This window comes from Ranitomeya variabilis, chromosome 1 (genome assembly GCF_051348905.1).
Source record: "Ranitomeya variabilis isolate aRanVar5 chromosome 1, aRanVar5.hap1, whole genome shotgun sequence".
Lineage (NCBI taxonomy): Eukaryota > Metazoa > Chordata > Amphibia > Anura > Dendrobatidae > Ranitomeya > Ranitomeya variabilis.
In genome coordinates this window covers 969,824,182-969,852,044 of record NC_135232.1, presented here as the reverse complement: position 1 = coordinate 969,852,044, position 27,863 = coordinate 969,824,182, and the positions used below count along the sequence as shown (strand labels likewise).

The following is a 27,863-nucleotide window of genomic DNA, read 5'->3' as shown; positions in this document are numbered from 1 at the left end:
AAGTGTGGGATGAACTGACGATAGTAATTAATGAACCCCATAAAGCGCTGCACCGCTTTAAGTGAATGGGGTTCCTGCCAGTCCATCATAGCCTGTAGCTTGGCAGGATCCATAGCCAAACCCTGGGCAGAGATGATATAACCAAGGAAAGGCAAGGACTCCTGCTCAAACACACACTTCTCCAACTTGGCGTAGAGGGAGTTTGCCCGTAAGAGGTCAAAGACTTTGCGAACATCTCTCCGATGGGAGTCTAGAGAGTAGATGAGAATATCATCCAGATAGACTACGACCGAGGTGGTGAGCATATCCCGGAAGATGTCGTTCACAAAGTCTTGGAAAACGGCTGGGGCATTACAGAGCCCGAAGGGCATCACCAGATATTCATAGTGCCCATCCCTGGTGTTAAAAGCCGTCTTCCATTCGTCCCCCTCACGGATGCGAATCAGGTTGTAAGCACCCCGCAGATCTAATTTTGTAAATACCCTTGCTCCCCGTAGCCTATCAAAAAGCTCAGATATCAGGGGTAATGGGTACTTGTTCTTAACGGTGATGGCGTTAAGACCCCTGTAGTCTGTGCATGGACGTAAGTCTCCACTCTTCTTCTGTACGAAGAAGAACCCAGTAAGGCAGCGAAGCAAATTAGAATAAACAAACTCTGTTACTTCACAGAGCCCGTAGTAAAGAGAACGCTGTGCCCTGTTTAGCTCACAGGGGACACAGCTACTGTGTAGAGCTGACAGTGGTCATGCAGTCCAACCAACATGCAGCTCCTCTCCGGTGGAGCCGGAATTCTATCGGCTATTAGCCAGCCCTGAATTCACACATAAACTCCTCACCGGAGGTGCCAGCATTCTAGGAGCTTATTTCAGCCGGGTCCCTGACTGCATACACAAAACTCCTCGCCGGAGGTGCCAGCATTCTAGGGGCTTATTTCAGCTGGGTCCCTGACCACACACACGACCACACTGGCGCTGAGCTCGTACATATTTGACACTAGCGCATGGCCGTGCGGTCATGAGAACCTTATATAGCTGCAGCACCTACAGGACCTTCCAAGAAGGACCAATGGAAGGCTGCCACAGAACTTGATCAGGTATAGGACCTTCCTGGAGGACCAATGGAAGTTGCTGCAGTACCTGAGCATGTGACCCTTGATCTCCACTGAGAGATCTTACCCTGGGCATGCTCAGTGTGTGCAAAGCAGGACTTAGTCCCAGAAAAGCCTGCTCGCCGCAGATCGGTGCAGGGTACAATAGCAGAGCCTGGAGAGACAGCAGTAACCCTTTGCACAGTATCAGACCCAGTGAGACACTGGGACTGACGTCTCCGCTGAGCATACTCCACTGCGGCCTATGCAGAATGGGAGACCGCAGCAGACATGGCTCGAAATTCCTCCTGTGAAGCAGCGGGAACTCGACTCCTAACACCCCTAACCCTAATCCCAACCGTAAATGTAACCCTAACCCTAGTGGGAAAATGGAAATAAATAAAAAAAAATTATTTGATTTACTTTTATAGTGGGTTTTCTAGCAGATTTTTATGATTGGCAGCTGTCACACACTAAAAGACGCTTTTTATTGCAAAAAATATTTTTTGCGTTACCACATTTTGAGAGCTATAATTTTTCCATATTTTGGTCCACAGAGTCATGTGAGGTCTTGTTTTTTGCGGGACGAGTTGACGTTTTTATTGGTAACATTTTCGGGCACGTGATTTTTTGATCGCTTTTTATTCCGATTTTTGTGAGGCAGAATGACTGAAAACCAGCTATTCATGAATTTCTTTTGGGGGGGGTGTTTATACCGTTCCGCGTTTGGTAAAACAGATAAAGCAGTTTTATTCTTCGGGTCAGTACGATTACAGCAATACCTCATTTATATAATTTTTTTTATGTTTTGGAGCTTTTATACGATAAAAACTATTTTATAGAAAAAATAATTATTTTTGCTTCGCTTTATTCTGAGGACTATAACATTTTTATTTTTTCGCTGATGATGCTGTATCATGGCTCGTTTTTTGCGGGACAAGATGACGTTTTCAGCAGTACCATGGTTATTTATATGTTTTTTTGATCGAGTGTTATTCCACTTTTTGTTCGTGGGATGATAATAAAGCGTTGCTTTTTGCCTCGTTTTTTTTTTTTTTTTTAGGGTGTTCACTGAAGGGGTTAACTAGTGGGAGAGTTTTATAGGTTGGGTCGTTACGGACTCGGCGATACTAAATATGTGTACTTTTATTGTTTTTTTTTTATTTAGATAAAGAAATGTATTTATGGGAACAATTTTTTAATTTTTTTTTAAATCAATTTTTTTTACATTTTTTTTTACACATGTAAATATATATATATTTTTTTACACTATAACTTTGCTGTGCTCTGTGTCAGATCAGTGATCTGACGTGCACTCCTGGAGGCTTCCCGCACCTGCTCTGAGCAGGCGCTGTTAAGTCACCTCCCTGCAGGACCCGGATGCAGCCCCGTGGCCATTTTGGATCCGGGGCCTGCAGGGAGAAGACAGTAGGAGACCCTCGGAGCAACGCGATCACATCGCGTTGCTCCGAGGGTCTCAGGGAAGCCCGCAGGGAGCCCCCTACCTGCGCGATGCTTACCTATACCGCCGGAACACTGCGATCATGTTTGATCGCAGTGTGCCGGGGGGTTAATGTGCCTGGGGCGGTCCGTGACCGCTCCTGGCACATAGTGCCGGATGTCAGCTGCGATAGTCAGCTGACACCCAGCCATGATCGGCCGCGCTCCCCCCGTGAGCACGGCCGATCGCATATGACGTACTATCCCGTCGGTGGTCATACGGGCCCACCTTGACGAGATAGTACGTCTAATGTCAGAAAGGGGTTAATTTGAAAAAAATGAACTTTTTTGAATTTACCAAATGGCTGCAATGAAACAAAGAGTGAAAAATGTAAAATTTAAAATCTTACTAAATCTAATACTTTCCGTACCCACTGTATGTCCCTTGTCCTGGTAATGTCCCTTATCCTGGTATATATCCCTTATCCTGGCCCCTATGCTGGTAATATGTCCCTTATACTGGTAAATGTTCCTTATCCTGGGCCCCATCATCGTGTATATATCCTCCATGCTGGTAATATGTCCCCATTCTGCCACTGTTTTTTAATGTATGGAAAAAAAAGAAGCCAAAACATTATACCCTTCGCTCCCCCACTGCACGGCGTACTCTTCTGAAGCCGGCAGCTGACTTCAGCCTGCAAGCGATGAGAGTGTATGACATCACTGCCATGCGCCCCAGTTACATGTACGCCGATGCCAGCTGCTGGAATTGGATTGGCCGACAGCATGTATTGCCGCCAGTGGACGCGATGGGTCTGCGTGCCGCAATACACCTCATCTGGATGTGCGTTTGAGGACACACTTCCAGTAGGGTTTTTTGGCAATGGCGGACTGCTCACCCGCATGGGCCTGGTCGCAACATCTGCTATGGTTCTGTCCCTGCCCGTAGGAGGGTGGAACACTAAAGAGAAACGACAGCACTGGGAATGCTTAGGTGTGAGATTTCCAGCTGAGTACCCAACGTCACAGAAACAGAGTGACACTATGGGAGGCGATACATAGCATTATAGAGTGCGGAGGTGGAGAAACATCGGCCCCATTGCCTGGAAGACGTCATTTACTTAATTGGATAAAAGAGGATTTCTCAACAACAAGGCATCTGACATGAGACCTACAGGGATGACTTTTTTCAGGAATCTACTACCTGTATGTCCATAGTAATAGGTTAGATCACTCAAATGTGACAGATTCTGTTTAAAGCATAAAGCGCAGTTGACTGTATTTTTTGCATGCTGGATATGTGAAAAATTGTATGTCAAACTGATAATCATTTCAAATACGTTTTTCCTACTGTATTCTCTGCAAATACAAAGATATCCATATAAACACCTTTTGAAGGAATTGTATAGTACACCACAAAAACACGGTCTACAAGACAGATTTCAACTATAGAAGAAACTGTTCTATGAATTTATCAGTTCTCTGCTTGCATTGTGACATGCAATATTTACTCCTCGCTGTATCTCTACATAAAGACCTTACTGAATTACTTTATACATTGCTCTGCATTTGCAGGTTGTCGCTTGTCAACCCTGGAAGAAGAGAACAAATTTCACACAAGGTAAGAGACACTTTCATCATGTAGCCACTAGGTGGCTCCAACTGAAAGAAGATTTCAGCTAGCAAGTAATTCATTCATATACTGACCAGGAGAAAGTGTGATGAGCATAAAACTGCTTAAGGCTATGTTCACACGCTGCGGGTTTTGCTGCGGACCCGCAGCTGTTTTGCAGCTGCGGGTCCGCATCCTTTTTCCATGTAGGTTACAGTACAATGTAACCTAATGGAAAACAAAACCCGCTGTGCCGACGATCCTTTTTTTCTGTGGAAAATCCGCGCGGATTTTCTGCAGAAAAAAAGAAGGACCATGTCACTTCTTGGTGCAGAATCGCAGCGATTCTGCACCCATAGGAATGCATTGAACCGCTAACTTCCCGCATGGGGCTGTGCCCACGTTGCGGGAAGTTAAGCGGATAATGTGCCGATGGTACCCGGGGTGGAGGAGAGGAGACTCTCCTCCAGGCCCTGGGAACCATATTTGGGTGTAAAAAAAAAGAATTAAAATAAAAAAATAATGCTATACTCACCTCTCAGCGCTGCCCGCGGCGTCCGGTCTCAGTTGCTGTGCCGAACAGGACCTGTGGTGACGTCGCAGTCACATGACCGTGACGTCACGAAGGTCCTTGTCGGCACAGCCGCTTGCAGCGCCGGGGAGATCGCGACGTCAGAGGGTGAGTATAGCCAATTTTTATTATTTTTTACATTACTATTGATGCTGCATATTGCTGCATATGCAGCATCAATAGTACAGGAGTAATCCCGCAGCGGAAACCGCAGAACAAACCGCGATAAATCTGCAGGGATAACCGCAGCGGTTTTGCCCTGCAGATTTTCAATTCCGCTGCGGGATTAACCCGCAGAGTGTGAACGTGGCCTAAGGCTATGTTCACACGCTGCGGTTTTTGCTGCGGATCCGCAGCGGATTTGCAGCTGCGGATCCGCAGACGTTTTCCATGCAGGGTTTCCCTATGGAAAACCAAATCCGCTGTGCCCACTTTCCTTTTTTCCGCCTGAAAATCCGCGCTGATTTTCTGCGGAAAAAAAGAAGTAGCATGTCACTTCTTTCTGCGGATTCCGCAACTGTTTTCCACCTGCACCAATAGGAAAGTGCAGTTGGAAACCCGCAGTGGAATCCGCAGTAGAAACCGCGCAGAAAACCGCAGGGAAATCCACCGCAGTTTTGCACTGCGGGTTTTCTCAAATCAGGACCTGAAAAATCCGCAGACAAAAAAGGATGGTGTGAACAAGGCCTAAGGGTATGTGTCCACGTTCAGGATTGCATCAGGATTTGGTCAGGATTTTTCATCAGTATTTGTAAGCTAAAACCAGGAGTGGAACAATTAGAGAAAAAGTATAATAGAAACATATGCACCACTTCTGCATTTATCACCCACTCCTGGTTTTGGCTTACAAATACTGATGAAAAATCCTGACCAAATCCTGATGTAATCCTGAACGTGGACACATACCCTTAGGGTATGGCTCCACGGTCCGGAGGGGCGGCGGTATCGCCGCAGCGGCGAAGCCGCTCGGCGCTAAGCCCCGCCCCCTTTCTGGGACGCGATGGTGCCGGATGTGTACAGTACACATCCGGGATCATCGCACCCCTCGCCATAGGGCCCTGTGATATGCCTTGCGGGGACGCTGCATCCCCGCAAGGTGTACGGACATGCTGCGATCTGAAAAGACGCGCAGCATGTCCGGAGTCGCAGGGCCGCCGCGTGCGGGTTTCCACGCATAGTGGAGACGGGATTTCATAAAATCCCCTCCACTATGCTGGAACATCTGGACGCTGCTTGTTTGACGCTGCAGCGTCAAACAAGCAGCGTTTACTTACCGTGGAAAGATACCCTCACAGGCGGCAGCGATCATAGTCACAGATTAGTATGGTTAGATTGTGGACACTATAGAGAAGGGCAAATAGTCCTACATTGTATAATTACTAACTCTCCTATTGCCAACATAGGAATGAAGAATACACATGAAGTCTGTAATAGTTCTTTTTCCTGATTTTTAACATTAAAGCAAATATTGTCAGACAATAGACTGATTTTAACCAAGTGGCTGTGAATAAAAGAATAAAATCTCTTGGTGCTTGGGACAAGGGTTTCACAATGCACGCCTCTCCACGGTATGATATCTGTCAACTAGACAATCATTCCAGTAATTGCTCTCTGTTCCGACCTTACTTTACCCCAGGTTTTCCCACCAATCCCATTCACAATACACACAATTTTCCCCATTGGCTTCCACCTAAGGCTATGTCTCCACGTTCAGGATGGCCGGCGGTATCGCCGCAGCGGCGAAGCCGCTCGGCGCTAAGCCCCGCCCCCTTTCTGGGACGCGATCATGCCGGATGTGTTAACTCTTCACATCCGGGATGATCGCTCTGTCCCATAGGGCCCTGTGATATGCCTTGCGGGGACGCTGCGTCCCCGCAAGGTGTACGGACATGCTGCGATCTGAAAAGACGCGCAGCATGTCCGGGGTCGCAGGGAAGACTGATGCGGGTTTCCACGCATAGTGGAGACGGGATTTCATAAAATCCCCTCCACTATGCTGGAACATCTGGACGCTGCTTGTTTGACGCTGCAGCTCTGCGCAGCGTCAAACAAGCAGCGTTTCCTGACCGTGGAAACATACCCTAACACCTACATCTCCTCTTGTTTCTTCATCTCAGTTTTATGCGTTTGACTCAGGCTACGTTCACATTTGCGTTGTTGGGCGCAGCGTCGGCGCCGCAACGCAAAACGCATGCAAAACACATGCACAACGCAGCTTTTTGTGACGCATGCATCCAATTTTGGCATGATTTTCGGCGCAAAAAAACTGCATCATGCAGCGTCCTCTGCGCCCTGACGCTTGCGCCAAAAATGACGCATGTGTCACAAAACGCTAGACAACGCATGTCCATGCGCCCCCATGTTAAATATAGGGGCGCATGACGCATACATCGCTATGGGTCGCCGAACCTGCGCCCGACGCAACGCAAATGTGAACGTAGCCTCACGAATGCATGAAACTAACTGATAGGAAGGAGAACATGTGAACGGGCCCTGTCCTCTTTTTTATATGAGCTAAAAAATATTTTGCTATTTTACTGGCGATTGAAATATGGATATTGCTCATTGTCAATAAAAAAAGATCAAGTTGGCATAATTATAGACCATGCAAAGCTTCCTTGGGAATTTAAATATGTAAATCGACTCTTCAGAAGAGAACTACAACTCTAGTGCCACATATTGGAGGTAGCATCCCAAAAAGTCAATATCGACTCTTTAACAAGCATTACCAAGTGACATGATAAAAAGCTGAAGCGCAAAGCAGGAGAACTAATTTGGCTTTTTTTTTTTCATACATTTGTGCTCAAAAGTTTACATACCCTGGCAGAATTTTTGCTTTCTTGGCTTTTGATTCAGAGAGTATGAATGATAACACCAAAACTTTTTCTCCACTCATGGTTAGTGGTTAGGTGAAGCCATTTATTGTCAAGCCACTGGGTTTTCTCTTTTTAAATCATAATGACAACTCAAAACATCCAAATGACCCTGATCAAAAGTTCACATAACCCATTTCTTAATACTGTGTATTGCCCCCTCTAACATCAATGACAGCTTGAAGTCTTTTGTGGTAGTTGTGGATGAGGTTCTTTATTTTCTCAGATGGTAAAGCTGCCCACTCTTCTTGGCAAAAAGCCTCCAGTTCCTGTAAATTCCTGGGCTGTCTAGCATGAACGGTGCACTTGAGATCTCCCCAGAGTGACTCAATGATGTTGAGGTCAGGAGACTGAGATGGCCACTCCAGAACCTTTAATTTGTTCTTCTGTAGCCGATGACAGGTCGACTTAGCCTTGTGTTTTGGATTGTTGTCATGTTGGAATGTCCAAGTACGTCCCATGCGCAGCTTATGGGCTGATAATTGTAAATATGCCTCCAGTATTTGTTGATAACATGGTGCATTCATCTGTCCTTCAACTTTGACCAAGTTTCTTGTGCCTCTATAGCTCACATATCCCCAAAACATGAGTGATCCACCACCATGCTTTACAGTAGGAATGGTATTATTTTCATCATAAGCCTTGAGGCCAAGAAAGCAAAAATTCTGTCGGGGTATGTAAACTTTTGAGCACAACTGTACATGAATTCCACATTCTTGCTGTTTGGTTACCTGCAAGCTGCAGCTTACTAATCTATTAGTTCATATTATAGGTTGCTTTAATTTACTAACTTCTGTCATAAAGATATATATTCTTTACCAGTTCAGGATTTGGCCATTTCTACCTTTTTATGACCGGACACATTTTCAGATTTGTTTGTTTCATAAATGTAGTTTTAATTGTTCTATAAAATGCTATCAGTTAATTAGAAATAGAAATTTGAACTGGCTGTGGCTTTGGTTTCTTAATTTTGTTTTATTTATTTATTTTTATTTATTTATTTTACATGTTGAGGAATTTTAACATTGAAATACATTCTTACATTTCTGATTTTATCTGTAGATGGGGCTAGTATAATAGCCCCCTTACAGGGCAAATTCAACCGCCTGCTTGAACAGCAGCACTAATCTGGGTTTTCTAGATCCTAGCAGTTCTTTCTGGCACCCGACGATAGCCTGATCGCTGCTTGCTGTGCAATAACGTTTAGAATGTCATAGCACAATAAAATACAGACCGCCTGGAGAATTAAATTCTATAGGCAGCCCGAAATTAGTTAAAGAAGACCTATCACGTTCCATAAACATATCATTTTTTTACCTGGTGTAAATGCTGCTGTTCTCCGAAATCTATAGTTATTTTCCAGGACGTCATCCTGACAGCACTATGGAGGACGTCCTCCTCCCCCTTGCTGGGACAGGAAACACACGAGAGTTCAAAAGGTCCGGTCCCACCCCCATTCCTCAGTGTTTTTCCTGTCCCTGCAAGGGACACATGAGAGAAGCTGCGCAGCTTACCGGAGCTCAGGGGGATCGTGCGGCTTGCCAGATCCTTCCCCCTGTCAAGACGCTCAGGGCAGAAACCCTCCAGAGGGGGGTCCCTCTGCTCCAAAGACCAGCAGCCGCTCCTCCCGGCGGGGGGGCTCTCGGCTGCGGACGCGGTTCCCGAGGTCAGCAGCATCCAGCAGCGTGAACGCCGGGCTCTGACTCTTCCGGCGGAAGTTCCGGGGACCGCGTCACTTCCGGTTTGCGGCATCTGTTACCGTCACTTCCGGTAACACTGGATGTACAGGGAAGGCGTGCGTTCCAGCAGGTGTCTCTGGTATCGTGGCGCTTTGGCAGTCGCTGCAGCGGTGACACTTTGGAAATCATGGAGAGCATGCCACCTGAGGATGGGGTAAGTGCGCAGAGCGCAAACTCCCCTAGCACCCCTTGGAAAGAAGCCACCCTGTTACCTTCCCTATCTTATATCGTTTAAGGATAAGGGAACCCCAGCCGTCCCCCCTGGTCAAGCTAAGAGATCTGGAAAGGCCTCTGGGAAGTCCAGCAGATGTCCACTATGTAATGCAAAACTCCCGGACACCCATGGCAAAACCTTATGTGCAGATTGCACATCCAAGGTTATGAGAGAGGAGCAGCCCACCTTATTATCTGAGATGAGGTCCTTAATCAGAGAAGAGGTCCAGGCTTCCCTAGCTACCATGGTGGAAAAGCCCAGCCCTATGCCCAGTCGCAAAAGGGCCAGGCGGGAGTTGGAGTATACTTCCGATGACAGGTCTGACTCTGAAGACCTCGTCTCTGAGGAAGAGGGAGAGCTTCCTTCCGGAAGCCAGGACCGTCAGAGAAAGTACCTTTTCCAGGCGGAGGACACAAATGAGCTGGTGCAAGCGGTGCGATGCACCATGCAAGTAGAAGAAACATCCAAGCCGCAATCCAGGCAGGACCTGATGTTTGGGGGACTTATGTCACGTCGGCAGACAGTCTTCCCGGTTAGTGAGCATATCAAGGCCATGGTACTCGAAGAGTGGAAGGAGGCGGAACGTTGGCTGACACTGTCTAAAGACTTTAAGGCGCGCCTACCCTTCGAGCCTGTTAATAATACAAAACCCGGCACTCAACTTAATGGTGTGAAGAAACAACAGATTTATTGTGTCCCAAATCCAACAAAACGTTTCGGTCTCACAACGGACCTTCATCAGTAACTGAAACAAGTGTATATATACAATCAAAAATTGGGAAAATACAAGACATATAAGTAACAACAAAACCAAAGTATATACTGTACAACATATGCAATGCACATGATTATGGCAGTTTATGGTAATAAGTGAGGTCTATTAGTGTGGAAGAGTGACCTATATCGTGGCACAGTGGTAGTACAGTGATGGAAAAATACATACCGTAATTTGGGATGATGTTAGGAGAAGGTGACTATATGACCTGTCTGGGAGTAGATGTGGACCGGGGTGAAAAGATGTAACAGAAGGTATCCCACAAAGGGGTAAGAACATGTTTTAGTACCTACCAGTAAGCTAGGACAATATAGTGCGGAATCCCCAATAAAGGGAGAGAGGTTTTGGCCTAAAAAAAGGAGAGGGGAAAAGGGAAATCTATTGCACTGGCCCTGGAAAATAGTTTACAGATGGAGGAAGATAAAAGTAGTATAAAAAGTAATTACCTATACGCAGGCCCTCATCGCGGCGTCCACCGCTGTATGGTTGGTGTAAAGGGGAGGGCCCGGAGGCTCAATTTATAGTGGATGCGCTAGGGGGGCGTAAAAGGTATGGGCTAGTAAAGCGCATTGCCGCTCTGTGTGTCTTGTTTTCTTTTTGGAAAACGTCTTCGCTGCCATAAAAAAGGAACTGAAGTAGAAGGGAGGGAATTCCTCTCTTGATCCGAACCAGAGGTGGAATAGTCTGTAGTGGATCTCTGGTTGCGTGAGGATTGTCGTCTGAATGTCGAGTTGTCGTGCCATCGATATACTTGGTTTGTCTCGTAGTCGATGGTATCACGGGAAAATTTGCTGCGTTTCCGATTTTCCGTGTCTCTTTTATGTAGGTCCACGCGTTCCTGGATCTGGGTCCTTAAGGTGTTCAGTTCCTCTGTGGTACCAGTGGCAGTTAGTTGAGTTTCGATGCTCCTGATATTTGCCGCGTTCTTTTCAATGGCTTTGTGGAGGTGTTCTAGGGTGAGTGTTATCAAATCAAACGAACACTTATTAAGTATCTGTTCAAACTACTTTCCAACTATCCTCCCTCCAGATGTCCCTCCCTGGTTAGCACACACATTACCCTTCATATTATAGAGGACCTTCATGTTGTATACACTACAACCGCTCACATTATAACATCACTATAGTCATGTGCACCAGGGCCGTATTCATTAGTCTATATCAAAACCATGACAACCGTCATGCGCTTTTAGTATATTGATGCAGCTCACATACTTGCGCCCACTGACATGCGCAGTACGACATTTATCACTACTCTTCCACCTCCAAGATGGCGATTTCAGGCCACCACTCATGTGACCGGCTACTTCCGGAGCGTCACTTCCGCCCATCCTCGCCCGCACACAGAGCGGCAATGCGCTTTACTAGCCCATACCTTTTATGCCCCCCTAGCGCATCCACTATAAATTGAGCCTCCGGGCCCTCCCCTTTACACCAACCATACAGCGGTGGACGCCGCGACGAGGGCCTGCGTATAGGTAATTACTTTTTATACTACTTTTATCTTCCTCCATCTGTAAACTATTTTCCAGGGCCAGTGCAATAGATTTCCCTTTTCCCCTCTCCTTTTTTTAGGCCAAAACCTCTCTCCCTTTATTGGGGATTCCGCACTATATTGTCCTAGCTTACTGGTAGGTACTAAAACATGTTCTTACCCCTTTGTGGGATACCTTCTGTTACATCTTTTCACCCCGGTCCACATCTACTCCCAGACAGGTCATATAGTCACCTTCTCCTAACATCATCCCAAATTACGGTATGTATTTTTCCATCACTGTACTACCACTGTGCCACGATATAGGTCACTCTTCCACACTAATAGACCTCACTTATTACCATAAACTGCCATAATCATGTGCATTGCATATGTTGTATATACTTTGGTTTTGTTGTTACTTATATGTCTTGTATTTTCCCAATTTTTGATTGTATATATACACTTGTTTCAGTTACTGATGAAGGTCCCGTTGTGAGACCGAAACGTTTTGTTGGATTTGGGACACAATAAATCTGTTGTTTCTTCACACCATTAAGTTGAGTGCCGGGTTTTGTATTATTAATTGATCACGGTCTGGGAACCTACCCGTGCACCAAACTCGGTTGTGCACACGGTAATCTAATCATACCCTCCGAGCCTGATGACGTTAAGCTGTGGGACGAGATTCCCAAAGTGGATGTCCCGGTGGCGAAGGTCGCCAAAAAGACAGCTATCCCATTTGAGGACTCATCGACCTTGCGCGATCCAATGGATCGTAAAGCAGACATATTGCTAAAAAGAGCCTGGGAGTCATCCGCAGCTCTAATTAAAACTAATATTGCAGCTACCTCGGTAGCCCGGTCTATGCACCTCTGGATGGGTCAATTAGAGGAGCATCTCTCTAATTAGACCCCTAGGGCAGAGATCCTAAATTCTCTCCCCATAATGAAGTCAGCTACCGCTTTTCTATCTGACATGACGGCTGAGTCAGTCAGATTTTCAGCCAGAAATGGATCATTGTCCAACGCGGCTAGAAGAGCGGTCTGGCTGAGGTCTTGGTCCGGCGATAACGCGTCCAAAACTAAATTATGCTCAATCCCCTTCTCAGGCGCGAGAGTGTTTGGTCCTTCCCTCGACACTATATTAGAGTCGGCTTCGGACAAGAAAAAAGGGTTCCCAGAGGACAAGCCTAAGAGGCCTCAGTCCTTTCGGAGGGGGTTCCCCTTTAGAAAACAGTCCGACTACAGGTCCGACTTCCGAGGAGGAAGGCCCAATAGAGGCTTTAATAGGGGTTCCCGTGGCCACGGCAGTAAGAACAGAAGTTTCTTCTTCAGCCCCTCCTCTAAGTCTAAATCACAATGACGCCACTCTTATAGGGGGAAGGCTTCGCCATTTCGCGGTAAACTGGAGCAGAGTCACACAGAATCAATGGGTCCTTCGCACTGTGTCAGACGGCTACAGTATAGAGTTCTACTCCCCTCCACCAGGCAGGTACATCGTACCCACGGTGGTTATGCAGGACTCTCCCATGTTAAAAGACTTAATGGACATGCTTTCCTCAAGAGTCATAATACCAGTACCACCGCTAGAAGTAGGCCAGGGTTAGTACTCCTCCCTGTTCTCCATAACAAAACCGTCAGGCGACTCACGTACAATCGTAAATTTGAAACCCCTGAATGTCTGGGTCAGGTACAAGAGGTTTCGCATGGAGTCCATCCGTTCTGCAATCCTTCTCATAGATCAGAACGCGGTAATGTGCACTCTCGATTTGAAGAGTGCCTATTATCAGGTCCCTGTCCATCATCTATCTCAGAGGCTTCTGAGGTTCGCAGTAGTTCTGCCATCCGGGACCTGTCACTACCAGTTCCAGTGCCTGCCGTTTGGACTCGCCTCAGCACCTCGTGTGTTTACAAAGCTGGTGTCAGAGATAGTGGCTTTCCTGAGAAACCAGGGGATTACAATAGTCCCTTATCTCGACGACTTCCTTCTGATAGCAAGAACACCAGAGATCCTATCGGATCACAGGAACCGGACCATCGCGGTAATGGAACACTTAGGATGGATCGTCAACTGGCAGAAATCAGACCTGATTCCAGAACACAAAAAGGTCTTCCTGGGTGTCTGTCTGGATTCTGCAAACAGAATATCCCTACTGCCCGAATCCAAGCTGGAGACAATACAGACTCAGATCAGACTCCTACTAGAACGCAGAGTTTCAATAAGGATGGCCATGAGAGTGCTAGGCCTAATGACGGCATGCATACCATGCGTAAGATGGGCACAGTTCCATTCAAGACCTCTACAGAGCTTAATCCTCTACAGGTGGGACCGTCGTCAGTCTTCTCTGGACAGTATTTTATATCTACCAGATCCAGTACGAAGATCTCTCCTTTCGTGGACAGACCCAAAGAATCTAAGAATCGGGGTACTATGGGCTACCGATCCCTACGTAGTGGTTACTACAGACGCCAGCGCCTGGGGCTGGGGAGCTCACTTAGAAGGAAGGATCCTCCAGGGACGATGGCCTCCAGACGTAGCAAGCAACTCATCCAACTTCAGAGAGCTGTATGCTGTCTGGGAAGCCCTGAGAAGAAATCGTCGCACTCTGGAGAATCGTCATGTCAGGATATTGTCCGACAACGTGACAACTGTTTCATTCCTAAAACACCAAGGAGGCCCAAGGCACCATCTTCTCCAGGAGCTGGCGGGGAGAATATTTCGCTGGGCAGAAAGGTCGGTCCTTTCCATCTCTGCAGTCCATCTTGAAGGCTCCCAGAATGTCGTAGCAGACTACTTGAGCAGAAGAAGAGTGTTTGCAACAGAGTGGGAGCTCAACCAGGACATCTTCCAGGAGCTGTGCCGGCGTTGGGGCACTCCCAGCATAGACCTCTTCGCAAACAGGAGAAACTCGAAGGTCTCAAGGTTCTTCTCGCTGAACCCTCAGGATCTGCCGGAAGGGATAGATGGTCTAAGTCAAAGATGGACGGAGCCCCTCTCATATGCATTCCCTCCTCTAGCATTAATCCCGGCTGTTCTCAGGAAGATCAAGGAAGAACAGGCTTGAGTAATTTTGGTAGTTCCATACTGGCCAAGAAGGAGTTGGTTCTCCCTTCTGGTAGACCTGGCGATAGAGAGTCCAGTGGAGCTCCCTCACAGACCAGATGTAATCCACCAGGGCCCAGTGTTCCATCCGGACCCAGAGAAACTACATCTCTCAGCCTGGATCCTGAAAGGAACATTCTGAAGGCAAGAGGCCTGTCTGACCAAGTCGTAACCACTATCAAGGCTAGCAGGAAGCCGGTCACGTCAACAATCTACCTGAAGATCTGGAGGCGTTTCTGTCTGGAGGGTGGCAGGTCTGAGGTTGCGGCAGGCACTCCCGACTTACCCAGAATTCTGGATTTTCTGCAGGCTGGGTTCCATAAAGGGCTTAGGCCGAGCACCTTGAAGGTGCAGATCTCGGCACTTAGCTCCTTCCTAGACTATCCCCTGGCAACACACCCTTGGATAGTTAGATTTGTCAGAGCCACCCAAAGATTGCGCCCCACCATTAGACAGTTATCTCCTCCCTGGGACCTTAACCTTGTCCTGAGATTCCTCTGCAAAAATAACTACGCATCGGCAGATAACATGTCCATTTCGGCCCTGACACGTAAAACGGCATTCCTAGTGGCGATCACCACGGCTAAAAGGGTGGGGGAAATCCAAGCCCTGTGTACAAGGGACCCGTACCTCCAGATTAGAGACGATAGCATGATCCTTAAACTAGATCCCTCGTTCATTCCAAAAGTGGGAACTCTAAAAAATAGAAACCAGGAGATAGTGTTACCATCTTTTTGCTGTAACCCTTCTAATTCTAAAGAGGAAGCTCTGCATTCCCTTGATGTCAGACAGGCAGTCATCGACTGCCTGTCAGCCACCAACTCATGGCGCATTGACCCAAATCTGTTTATTTTGTTTGGCGGTAAAAATAAAGGAAAAAAGGCCTCTAAGGCCTCCATTGCTCGATGGATCACATCTGCGATCTCCGAGGTCTATCAGTCAGAGGGCATCCCTCCTCCAAAGGGTCTTAGTGCACACTCTACTAGAGGGATGGCTACTTCTTGGGCTGAGAGGGCAGGCGCCTCTCTAGAGCAGATTTGTAAGGCCGCTACATGGGCTAGTGCAAATACATTTTGTAGGCATTATAAACTAGATGTCCTGTCCGGTAAGCAGACTGCATTTGGGAGAAAGGTTCTCCAAGCGGTAATCCCACCCTGAGGAGGTGCTTTGGTACTGTCCATAGTGCTGTCAGGATGACGTCCTGGAAAATAGGTATTAAGCTTACCGTTAATTATGTTTCCAGGAGTCCATCCTGACAGCACGGGTAATTCCCTCCCTGTTAATATAATTATGCTTTGTAATATGAACCTGACATGTCTGTAGTATGTTTATAACATATGATGTAATATGTTCCTAATATATGGTGTTATGTTCTTTACCATTAAATATTATTTTTTTGCATCTCCCTTGAGGCGGTTCTTGTTACAACACTGAGGAATGGGGGTGGGACCGGACCTTTTGAACTCTCGTGTGTTTCCTGTCCCAGCAAGGGGGAGGAGGACGTCCTCCATAGTGCTGTCAGGATGGACTCCTGGAAACATAATTAACGGTAAGCTTAATACCTATTTTTGTTTTATTATAGTTATTTTTGTTTTGTTACTGCACCTTTCTGATTTCTGAGATATGCCCTTCTTCCCTCTATGTAACTCTAGCCTTTTTAGCCAAATGGGCATAGTACTTAACTCATCTCTGCAGACATCTTCTTGAGGAGCACACCCAATTGGATAATAAGACAAGAATTGCTTCTGCTGCTGGGTAGTGCCGTGCTTGCCCTTCTGATGACGTTGGTGACATTGGCACGATCCTGTTATACATTATTCCGGCTGGGACTTGTGATCCTGGCCAAACAGAGTGTCTGTGTCTTATTGCAGGTTGGAGATTATCAGTTATAGTCACAAATTTCCTGTTTAGTTTCTGACCTTTTTAGTATTTGACAAGCTAACTCTCTTACTATTGTGCCCTTAACTTTGACCTCCTGGTTTAGATATGGCATCAGGACAATTCTCTGCCAGCCATCTCCACCGGCCTTCAACCACTCTTTGGGTGTAACTTTTGGGAACCCTTCATAAGTCCAGATACATGTATAGAGCTTAAAGGGTGAAGGCCAGGTTTCCCCTCGGACTTGCTAAGTTGAATGTCTTGTGCAAAGCCTCTCCATGCTACCATCTTGTTACGCACGCAGGTTGTTCGAGGACCCATGGTGCTACAGGGTCGGGCTAACCTAGGAAAGACATAGCTAAGCCAGAGAAACCAAGAAGAGACTTGCCCACAGGCCCGCCCCGAAGCACAAACATCTTCCTCATCATAGAGACAAAGAGCGAAAGACTGTGCTTCGGGGAGGCCTGTGGGAAGGTCTCTTCTTGGTTTCTCTGGCCTAGAGCAGGAAGATAAGACTCTGCCTACAGTCCTGCCCTGCAGCATGGGGATCTCATTAACTGAAAACTTCAAACACTGATTGCACAACAACTACAAGATGGATTTCTTCCCCCCAGGTATCATTTTAATCAGTATAACAACACCAACCTGACAATGACTGTAGATTACTTAGCAAAATCCTGGTGACAGGTGTTGCTTAGCACCTCCCAATTGAGGAGGGTGCCTTTTAAACAAGATACCTCCCAGCTATTGCCAGGGAGCTATCTTGCAGGTGTACGCTATGCTAAATGCCTTCCAATCACTGGCTAGTGGCATTTTAATATGTGCGCCCGCTGTACCTTCAAGAGCAGGGGAGCATGCAGGGGAGCCGCTGGTAAGTGCAGCGTGCACTACACCAGGAAGACAAGAAGCATGCAGGAGACCATTTTGCATGGCTGGCGCGGTGAGTATGTCAGCATCCCTGCATGTAGGGTGAAGGGGAACCATGTAGGGACGCTGGCCATAGTGTTACACATCTACTGTGCCTGGTTACACATACAGGGAAGCGGGGGCCATATCTGAGGAACAGAGAGGTGCAGGAACAAAAAAAATAATGACTGTCCCTTTCAGGCAGTTACACCAAGTAAACAAAAATTACACATTTATGACAAGTGACAGATCCTCTGTAATTTCTGTTATATTACAAAATAATGTGGCAAACTGGTAACTTTATTATCTCTATATTATAATCCAGAGCAATAATAATCTTCAGATGTAAATGTTAGAAACAGAGAACTTTTAATGCTCCCTACATTAGCACATCATGACTTCTCCAATTGCAAAAATTCATTCTTTCTGCCATGAACACGTGTCTAAAATATATATGTATTTACACCATTCCAGTCTTACTGCCTCAGTAAAAAAGGATGATTATAGACTATAGACGATGGCGTTCTTCTGGTCTCCTTATTGCCACAGCATCAATCCACTCCCGGCTATAGATAAGGGAATTGCTTTAGCGCTGCAGATCTCTTCGACATTTCTGCATACATGCAAGTTTGCCCGCTTGAACCCGTATTCTTTCCGCTCATGAATGTCCTTTACTATCTCTTTTTTGAGCAAAAAGTGGAGATGGATGATAATATCTTTAGTATCCTTCCAAATGTTTAACGTGTGAAGGAAAACAATGTCTCAGCCAATATTTTTAAGGCCGCTTTCAAAGGTGTCGGTAAAAGGCCTTATCATGTGTGTGAAAAACAGCAGCCAGAGACTGGCACCCACAACGTATTTCCAGCCAATTTTCAAACCTCCTGCCTCCTCCATGGGATTCATTAAAGACAAAATCAATCCTTCCATCTAGCGCTCACCCCTGTTGCTAGGCAATTATTTTATAAAGATTGCTGGCGCAGGGTCAATTGCATCCTGTATAGCATCCTTCCATTAGCATTGTGCGGCTGTCTCTGGTCTGGCCAGAGATGCCAATAAGGGCACAGCGTCTCGCATACATGCAGCGTTTAGGTTTGTTTTCCACATCAGTCACAAACACCCTGCACGCACAGAATATTTCTGTAGTAAAATCCCCCGTCCTGGCAGCCTCCTCAGCCATATATCTTATGCAGGAAGATGCAATCCACACTCGGCAGTTCTGTTAGGACGGTTTAATGGCCCAGATAGATCTCTAGTCTATTCTACGGTTTGGTTCACTCAAATCAATACATTAATAGGAACTCCTGATTGATGTGTTACATAGGTAATACTGTACATAATCCATCTGGGGCATGAAGGTCATCTGTCACTAATGCTGCACTACCTGCTTGTCCGTGTCCTTAAATTTCCATTTTTATCTAGAACCTTCGTGCTCAATTAGAATAAGAGAAATACAGTAAAATCTAAAAAAAAAAAACTAAATTAAAAAAACAACTGTACAAACATACAACAGTGCTTTGAAGTACGGTATGTGAAACCGTCATCATTTTTCACAATTCTGTATAAATTTGACCTAAAATTAGATCAGATTTTCACAGAAGTCCTAAAAGTAGAAAGAGAACCGAATGTCACAATTGTGTAAAAAATATTACACTTTATTATTGGATTATTAAAGTAAAAAAATTAATCACACATCTGTGAATAGCAAAAATATGTGACCCTTTGTTTCCTGAATCTGGGGTGACCCCTTTGTGCAGCAATAATTGCATCTAAACATTTCTGGTCATTGTTGATTAATCCTGCACATCGGCTTCGCGGACTTTTAGCCCATTCCTCCCACCAAAATCGCCTAGTAAGCAGATGTGTTCGACCATACGAATCCCACGCCTGGTAATCGGATTTATCCAATACATCCTGGCAACACGCAAATTGGTGAAATCTCCCCAAAAATGTGCTCATCTCTTGTGATATGGTGAATTAAAGTCATCTTACAGATTAATAACTAAAGAAGGGTAGTAAACCTTAGTAGCAAGCCTGGCCATCACTTGCCATATACTGTATTATATTAAAATATACAGTAATTGCCACTATTCTCCTGAATGTGACGTTATTATTTGTTCCTAAGATGTGACATCTTCTTCCCTATATAAAAAAATCTAATTTTTTTTTTTCTTTTAGCCAACTGGGTAAAAAAAAAAATAGATTTACATACAATGTGCAAATAGGAAGAGGGTTCATATCATATTTATGGAAAGTGATGTGTTTTTTTTTAGGGAACCTGTCGCACCCCAGGCCCTGACTGACACTGGCTCTGCATTGCGGCCGGCTATCAGTCAGGGCTGTTTATACTCGGCTCTTTATATTCAGAGCGCTGACTGAACCAGCGCCGGCACCGCCCCTCTGACTGAAATCAGAAAGCTGCCTGGGGAATAAAGTTTATTTTCTCTCCAGAGCTATCTACTGGGTCCAAGGCTACCCTAGTAGTAATGTCTTTCACAATAGTATACCTTCCTCACTTATGATGTCACAGCAGCCCCATGACTAAATATTACTTGACTGGTCACAGAAGTAAAATTGACAGAAACCCATTTGTAATAATACAGAAGTTTACCTCACGCTATCCCACTTGAGATGTCACACAACAGCTCACAGCAGCGTACTGGAATTAACCCCACTTGTTATGGCATAGCTTAACTGATTGTCACATTGGAAAATGCTATTTTCCTGTAAGTATAAGGTTAACCGGCGGGCAAATAGCATTGCAAAGCTACCAAGAGATGCTAGCTTTCAGTCTTGAGGGCATGAACTGTTCGGCCACATTCACAGCTTGCAGCAGCACTCACTATACTTACATCTACAGCTCACAGTATAGTGATCAGTGCTGTACGACATGACTGTAATCACTCCTGCACCGCTACATGACTGAAAGTCGGCGGCTCATGGGAGGAGATAACTTCATTTTCTCACAGGAGCCACACTTTCAGTAAGGTGGTCATGCAGCATAATTTTACATTGGTAAAAAGTGGCAGAATAAAATCCTAAATTACTCCCCCTCTCAATGGTGCACTGGGTGGCCACTGATTCTTCCTCCCCATAATACTGATTCTAGTCCAGAGGGCATCTCATTGCTTTAGGTCTCATGCTTGTGACGCTCACAATCCCAAATTTATCTTGGCCACCAGATGAGTGAAAGCTGCTGCACTTGGCTTTTTTCAAAACTATGGCAGCTAGGGAAAGTGACAGCAGTGAAGAAGGAAAATAAAAATGTTCCAATCTCTGTAGCAGTGTGGGTCTCACTGGTCAGGTTCTTTTTTTTATACCCTATGGACCCATTATGGTGTGACATCGACATTTGTCATCGATTTGAACACTTAGTATTTATCAGCTTATCTTCAATTTCTCTTTGAAATGTAACTGATACAATCATCGTAAGGATCATTAAACCTAAAAAGAAGTTCAATCAGTGCATCTTTAGTGTCAAGCTTTAATTTAAATCTTGCTTCTGGATTTGGAGACATATTTACTACTCCAGTCTCAAACATGAGTCAGTAACACAATTCTTTTACTTGCACTATTAGTTCAGCATTTCTGATGTACTAGCTTCTTTCTCCAGAGTGATCGACACATGTATTACACAGGATGCAAACACAGGCACGAACATCAAATTCAAACTTGCCCATAAAAAAGATATACATATATAACCTTGTTGTCTAGCCGCAAGGTCATTGTGCTGATGGAAATAGATTAGCTTACAAGAAAGCCAAGGAACAGATAAGAATAGCACAGATGTATTTTTTACTGTATTGGAGTTTGAGCAAAGGTAAAGGAAAGATAAATGATAGTGGTGCATAACAGACCATCGATTTAAAGATTCTCTTTAATAAAAAAATATATTAATATAAACATTAATGATGTAGATGCCGGCATGATTATTACAAGAAAGGGTAGGGAAATCTGTCAGCAGGTTTTTACTACCTCATCTGAGAGCAGCCTGATAGGCAAAGAGTAGCTGAATCCAACGATGTATCACTTAAATTACTGGGTGCAGCCGTTCTGAAGGTACCGTCTCACAAAACGATTTACCAATGATCACGACCAGCGATACGACCTGGCCGTGATCGTTGGTAAGTCGTTGTGTGGTCGCTGGGGAGCTGTCACACAGACAGCTCTCTCCAGCAACCAACGATCAGGCGAACGACTTCGGCATCGTTGAAACTGTCTTCAACGTTGCCGAAGTCCCCCTGCAGCACCCGGTTAACCAGGGTAAACATCGGGTTACTAAGCGCAGGGCCGCGCTTAGTAACCCGATATTTACCCTGGTTACCAAAAAAAACAAACAGTACATATTCACCATCTGATGTCCGTCAGGTCCCTTGCCGTCTGCTTCCCGCTCTGACTGAGTGCCGCCGTACAGTGAGAGCAGAGCGCAGCGGTGACGTCACCGCTGCGCTCTGCTCTCACTGTACGGCGGCACTCAGTCAGTGCGGGAAGCGGACGGCGAGGGACCTGACGGACATCAGATGGTGAGTATGTACTGTTTGTTTTTTTTACATTTACGATGGTAACCAGGGTAAACATCAGGTTACTAAGCGCGGCCCTGCGCTTAGTAACCCGATGTTTACCCTGGTTACCAGCGAAGACATCGCTGAATCCGTGTCACACACACCGATTCAGCGATGTCAGCGGGACCTCAACGACCAAAAAAAGGTCCAGGCCATTCCGACACGACCAGCGATCTCACAGCAGGGGCCTGATCGCTGGTACGTGTCAAACATAGCGAGATCGCTACTGAGGTCGCTGTTGCGTCACAAAACTTGTGACTCAGCAGCGATCTCGCTATGTGAGACGGGGGCTTGACACAATCAGAGCTCTTAGATATAGCATGTAGCAGAGCTGAGAAAGCTTCCCCCAATCACATCTGGCTCCCTACATACAAATTCTAGCAGTGCACACACATGTCGAATTCCCCGTTTGGTGTGGGCTCCGGCGCTGAGCCCGTACCTTTCTGGGCACATAACAGCAGATCTATACAGCTAATATGTACCTGCAACAGCCACGGGTGGAATCGTGATACACCCGCGATACATCCGCTGCTGTTAACTAGTTAAATGCTGCTGTCAATCTCTGACAGCAGTATTTAACTCGTGCTTACAGGAAGCGTGTCACTTGCTCCGCCCATCGGTAACACCATCACATGATTGCAGGTCGGCATGACAACCAGGGGTCTGCAGCAGACCTCTGTGGTTGTCATTGCCAGATTGAAATGGTTTAAAAACAACAGTATCACTGTGCTTGATTGGCCAGCAAACTCACCTGACCTTACCCCCATAGAGAATCTATAGGGTATTGTCAAGAGGAAGATAAGAGACACCAGACCCAACAATGCAGACGAGCTGAAGGCTGCTATCAAAGCAACCTGGGCTTCCATAACACCTCAGCAGTGCCACAGGCTGATTGCCTTCATGCCACGCCACATTGTTGCACTAAGGCCCCTTTCACACATCAGTTTTTTGCCATCAGTCTCAATCCGTTGAATTTTGTAATAAATTTGGCCTCACGTTTCATCTGTAGTTTGCCGGATACGTCGACAATTGTTTGTCCGGTGGCCGGAGACAACAGACAAAGTAACCTTTTTTGTGTACGTCGTTTTCTAAAATGGAAGCCAAATGACGGAATCCATTGACGGATTCCATTTTTTTAACTGAGCATGCTCCGATCCGATTAGCCTGATCTGCTAGTCGGAGCCGTCCAAAAAACGGATCGGTCGCATCAGTTTTTCACAATATGCAACGGATCCGTCGATCTGTCAAGCCAACGGATTGTGACTGACTGCAAAATTACTGATATGTGAAAAAGGCCTAATTGATGCAAAAGGAGCCCCGACCAAGTGCATTTCCTGAACATACATTTCAGTAGGCCAATATTTTGGATTTTAAAATAATTTTTCAAGCTGATGTTATCAAGTATTCTAATTTACTTAGATAATGACTTTTGAGCTTTCATTGGCTGTAAGCCATAATCATCAACATTAACAGAAATAAACACATGAAATAGATCACTCTGTTTATAATGACTCTATATAATAAATGAGTTTCACTTTTTGCATTGAAGAACTGAAATAAATTAACTTTTTGATGATATTCTAATTTTGTGAGAAGAACCCGAATATATCCTCCATCCTGGTATATGTACCCTGTTCTGCCACTGTTCTTTAATGTATAGAAAAAAAAAACATTATACTCACCTTCCCTCTGTTCCCGCGCCACACGATGTCTTCTTCTAAAGCCAGCAGCTGACTTCAGAGTGCAATCGACAGGAGCGAATGATGTTACTGCCATGTGCCCCCAGTTACGTGCACGCTGATGTCAGCTGATGGCTTCTGATTGACCGCAGCGTGTATTGCCGAGGACGAACCCGACGGGTCTGTGCACCGCAATCCACTTCAGTTGAATATGCTTCTGAGAGTATGCCTCCAGTCGACCACGCAAGGCTGCGCACAGTAGATGGGCTCTGGCCGGGATAATGTATAACTCACACATACCCTCCTGTCCCTGTTCAGACACCGGCGAATCCTCGCAACGCACCGTTCATGTGCTGGGGGGGATTCATAAGTGTGCAGTCACACAGACAAGAGTGACTGCAGACTTATCAATTTGGACTGGACAACCCATTTAACAAATTCCAAAAATTGGCAGTTAATAGAATTATTAGGACATGTTCAGTATTTGGTCAATATTTGTAAGCCAAAACCAAAAGTGGGTGAAAAATGCAGGAGTGGTGACGTGTTTCTTTTCTTCTGGCGATGTGTTACTTTTCTTCTGATTGTTCCCCTCCTGGTTTTGGCTTACAAATGCTGAGGTAAGATACTAAGCGTGTGCACGTGGCCTTATAATTCTATTCAAAGAGAGAAATGTTCTTCAAATAAAGTAATAACTACAGTTGTGTGAAAAAGTGTTTGCCCCCTTCCTGATTTCCTATTCTTTTGCATGTTTGACACACTTTCAGATCACCAAACAAATATAAATATTAGACAAAGATAACACAAGTAAACACAAAAGGAAGTTTTTAAATGAAGGTCTTTATTATTAAGAGAAAAAAAATCCAAACCTAGAGGGTCCTGTGTGAAAAAGTGATTTCCCTCTAAATCTAATACCTGGTTGGGTCACCCTGAGGAGCAACAACTGCAATCAAACATTTACGATAACTGGCAAGGAGTCTTTACCAACGCTCTGGAGGAATTGTGGCCCACTCATCTTTGCAGGGCCCTGTAGGTTTGGATTTAATTTTCCCTTAATAATAAAGGTCTTCATTTAAAAACTGCATTTTGTGGTTACTTGTGTTATATTTGTCTAATATTTAAATTTGTTTGTGATGATCTGAAACATTTAAATGTGACAAACATGCAAAAGAATGGGAAATCAGGAAGGGGGCAGACACTTTTTCACACAACTGTATGTAAAATTTAGGTTTGATGTTCCATGTTACATAGTTTGGACTGACATTTCTCTAGTTTTCTAAGTACACCTGTGTTGTGTCTTTGCAATAGATCTGACCACATCTAACAAACATTTGCATTACTGTTACCAATCAATGTATGTCTATTTGTTTTGCAGAACGGATACATGATGCTTATTTATAGAGCCTAGCCTTCATCTCTCCATCCTGCAAGTGGATATTATCTCACGATATGAAACCTCAGAAAATATCAGTACAACGTTTTACATTTTTAAAAAAAAAATAACTTTTGTAATATTTGTACAAATCATGCCACATGAATTTGACAATTCAGAAAAAAGACTGAGAATCTCCAAAACAGATGTACGAAAGAAAAGAAAAATACAGTTCTTCATGGAAAACTGACTCCGCTCCAGCTAGAACGATCAAGGAATGTCTCTAGAAACAATTCATATATCATGAGCTGTCGTACATCATCCCTTTATGAAAAATGAACAAGAAAGTATAAAAGGGAAAAGAGTTAAGTAACCACTGTGGACAATAATCTTGCAGGAATTATATGAGTGACAGAGGAAATGATAAATAGTGTTTAATAGTCAGAGCTTTACCTTTAATTTCAGCTACAGATCATAAATCTATTTCTCCGCGGGTGATGACTTCTGCTTGGAGTTGTCTACTCTGGCCACAGGCCACATACTATAATAATGCAGTCTCTTGTCCCCTGTATATAAATCCTGTACAATGATGTTATAGACTGTACAGTGTTGTCTGTCACAATTTACTCATCTTTCAACCCACTCCGGTCTCTCACAAACTTTACAATGAAGTTATGGAGCTGTAAAGATGCATTAGTTGCCCAGAGTGCCCGATGCCAAGGGCCTACAAACGAGCCAATGTGAAGATAATTTAGATGTTAGAGCAGCTAAATGAATCTTTTCCCTAGGTAAAGGAAAGCTTCAACATGTCTGGAGAACATTCCATCTGCGCCTTTGGTAAAGTTATCGGTCACTGATTTCCAGTCCCACCTACCAGTATATCTATCCATTCTGTAATATGTCAAACCAAAGCACTTACAAGGCAACACACTTCAGTAGTCATGTACGTGGTCACCGATGTTCCAGTGCCAAGTGCTACTCACATAATCTACCCTGTAGTCTTATGCCAATGTTCACCACTGCATAACCTAGTGCACTGATGACATGCTTATACTTACATTGTCAACCAGGAATATTTAATAGAACATTATGTGTTAGGACTATCGTTACTTTCTGTGAACCAACTCCTTTTAGACCTTCCCCACACTCATGCACCCAAATTGACTGGCACCTGGGGTAGTCAGAGACATCTGAAGACCCCCAGGCAAAGACAATATGTAGGTTCTTCAATAGCTGATCATGGACACTGCCATTATAATCTTCAAAATGTAAAATATTAAAGTAGGATTAAAATTAATGAGAAACACTGAGTTTAAAGGGAACTTTCTTGTAAAATAATTTGATTAACCTGCAGATATAGGGTTAATCTGCAGATAATGGCATTCTGACACTGTGCGGTGCCAGCACCGAGAGCCCCACTGCCAAGAGGAAATTAACTTTATTTCCCCCAACAGGCTCATTCTTTCAGTCATAGTGGTGGCATGGGCACGGTTTCAGTTGCCATTCTGTGCATAGAGAGCGACGTCTGTATTCACACCCCCAGCACTGACTGACAGCAGCTCATCATTAGGCCCGGCTGTCAGTCAGTGCTGGGGTGCGGTTACAGCCACTGCTCTCTATATACAGAATGGTGACTGAAACCGTGCCGATGCCACCACTATGACTGAAAGAGTGAGCCTGCTTGGGGGAATAAAGTAAATTTCCTCCCGGCAAATGCTGCCGAGGGTGTTTAAAGTTTATTTCCTTCCAGCAGCAAGGCGGGTTATTTTACATGACAGGTTCTCTTTAAAGGTCCCCATACACATTAAACTAAAGTCAGCCAAACAAGCCTATCTCGGTAGGGTTAGATGGCCTAATGTTTATAGCAGCCTCCCAAATCTCGCCAGACACATGATGTTGAGATGATGTTGAGAGAGAAAAGGGTTGGCCATTTTGAATTTTAATGCCTGACTCTTTTGTCATGACATAAGCTGCAGCCAGTGTTGCTCGGCAGCGGCTTTCTCCACCAAGCTGAATGACAGTGTGTATGGCGAGTTGTGACATATAGCCAATGGCTGAATGGACACTTTGCCTTCAGCTATCATATGTGTATGGCTTTTATATAATAATATATAGCTATTAAAATTGGAGATCACAAAACCAAAAGTTTGAGACATAAAATAAGAGTAATAAAAGTAATAAATAAAGATATTTCATTACAACTAGTGAAACATACATGATAAACTTTTTACATAACTTACAATCATTTTATACAGCTTTAATAAACCTGTGGGACAAAGTTTTTTTTTTTTTTTTAGTTCTGGAAAAAAAAACAGGCCAGTTTGTAAGTGTTGGAAAATTGATGGAAAGTAATAAAATTTCTACATTTTTATAGTGCAAATTGATGTTTATTTTAACATATTACTGTATAGTTTTTATTTGCAATTAATACTAGCTGAAAAAAAGTTACACCTCTCAACAAGACAAAGAAAAATTATATGATGTGACACAAAAAGAAAATCTGAAAGCTGCTGTTCTGAAGCTTCGGCTGACACTGCTACAAGGATCTATCTCATTACAGTATTATGGGTTGACAAATTAGGT

The 27,863-nt window shown here is 44.8% G+C and overlaps 1 protein-coding gene across 1 annotated transcript in view; it reads left to right on the top strand.

Annotated features, from left to right (window-relative positions):
• Window positions 1-27,660, top strand: part of TMEM154 (transmembrane protein 154) — an 81,617-nt gene extending 53,957 nt beyond the window's left edge. The window contains exons 5-6 of the mRNA XM_077279354.1: window positions 4,103-4,148; window positions 25,284-27,660. Of these exons, the coding sequence (XP_077135469.1) occupies window positions 4,103-4,148; window positions 25,284-25,296 (59 nt within the window). The 3' untranslated portion in view covers window positions 25,297-27,660. The remainder of the gene's footprint in view (window positions 1-4,102; window positions 4,149-25,283) is intronic.
• Window positions 27,661-27,863: the final 203 nt, after the last annotated feature.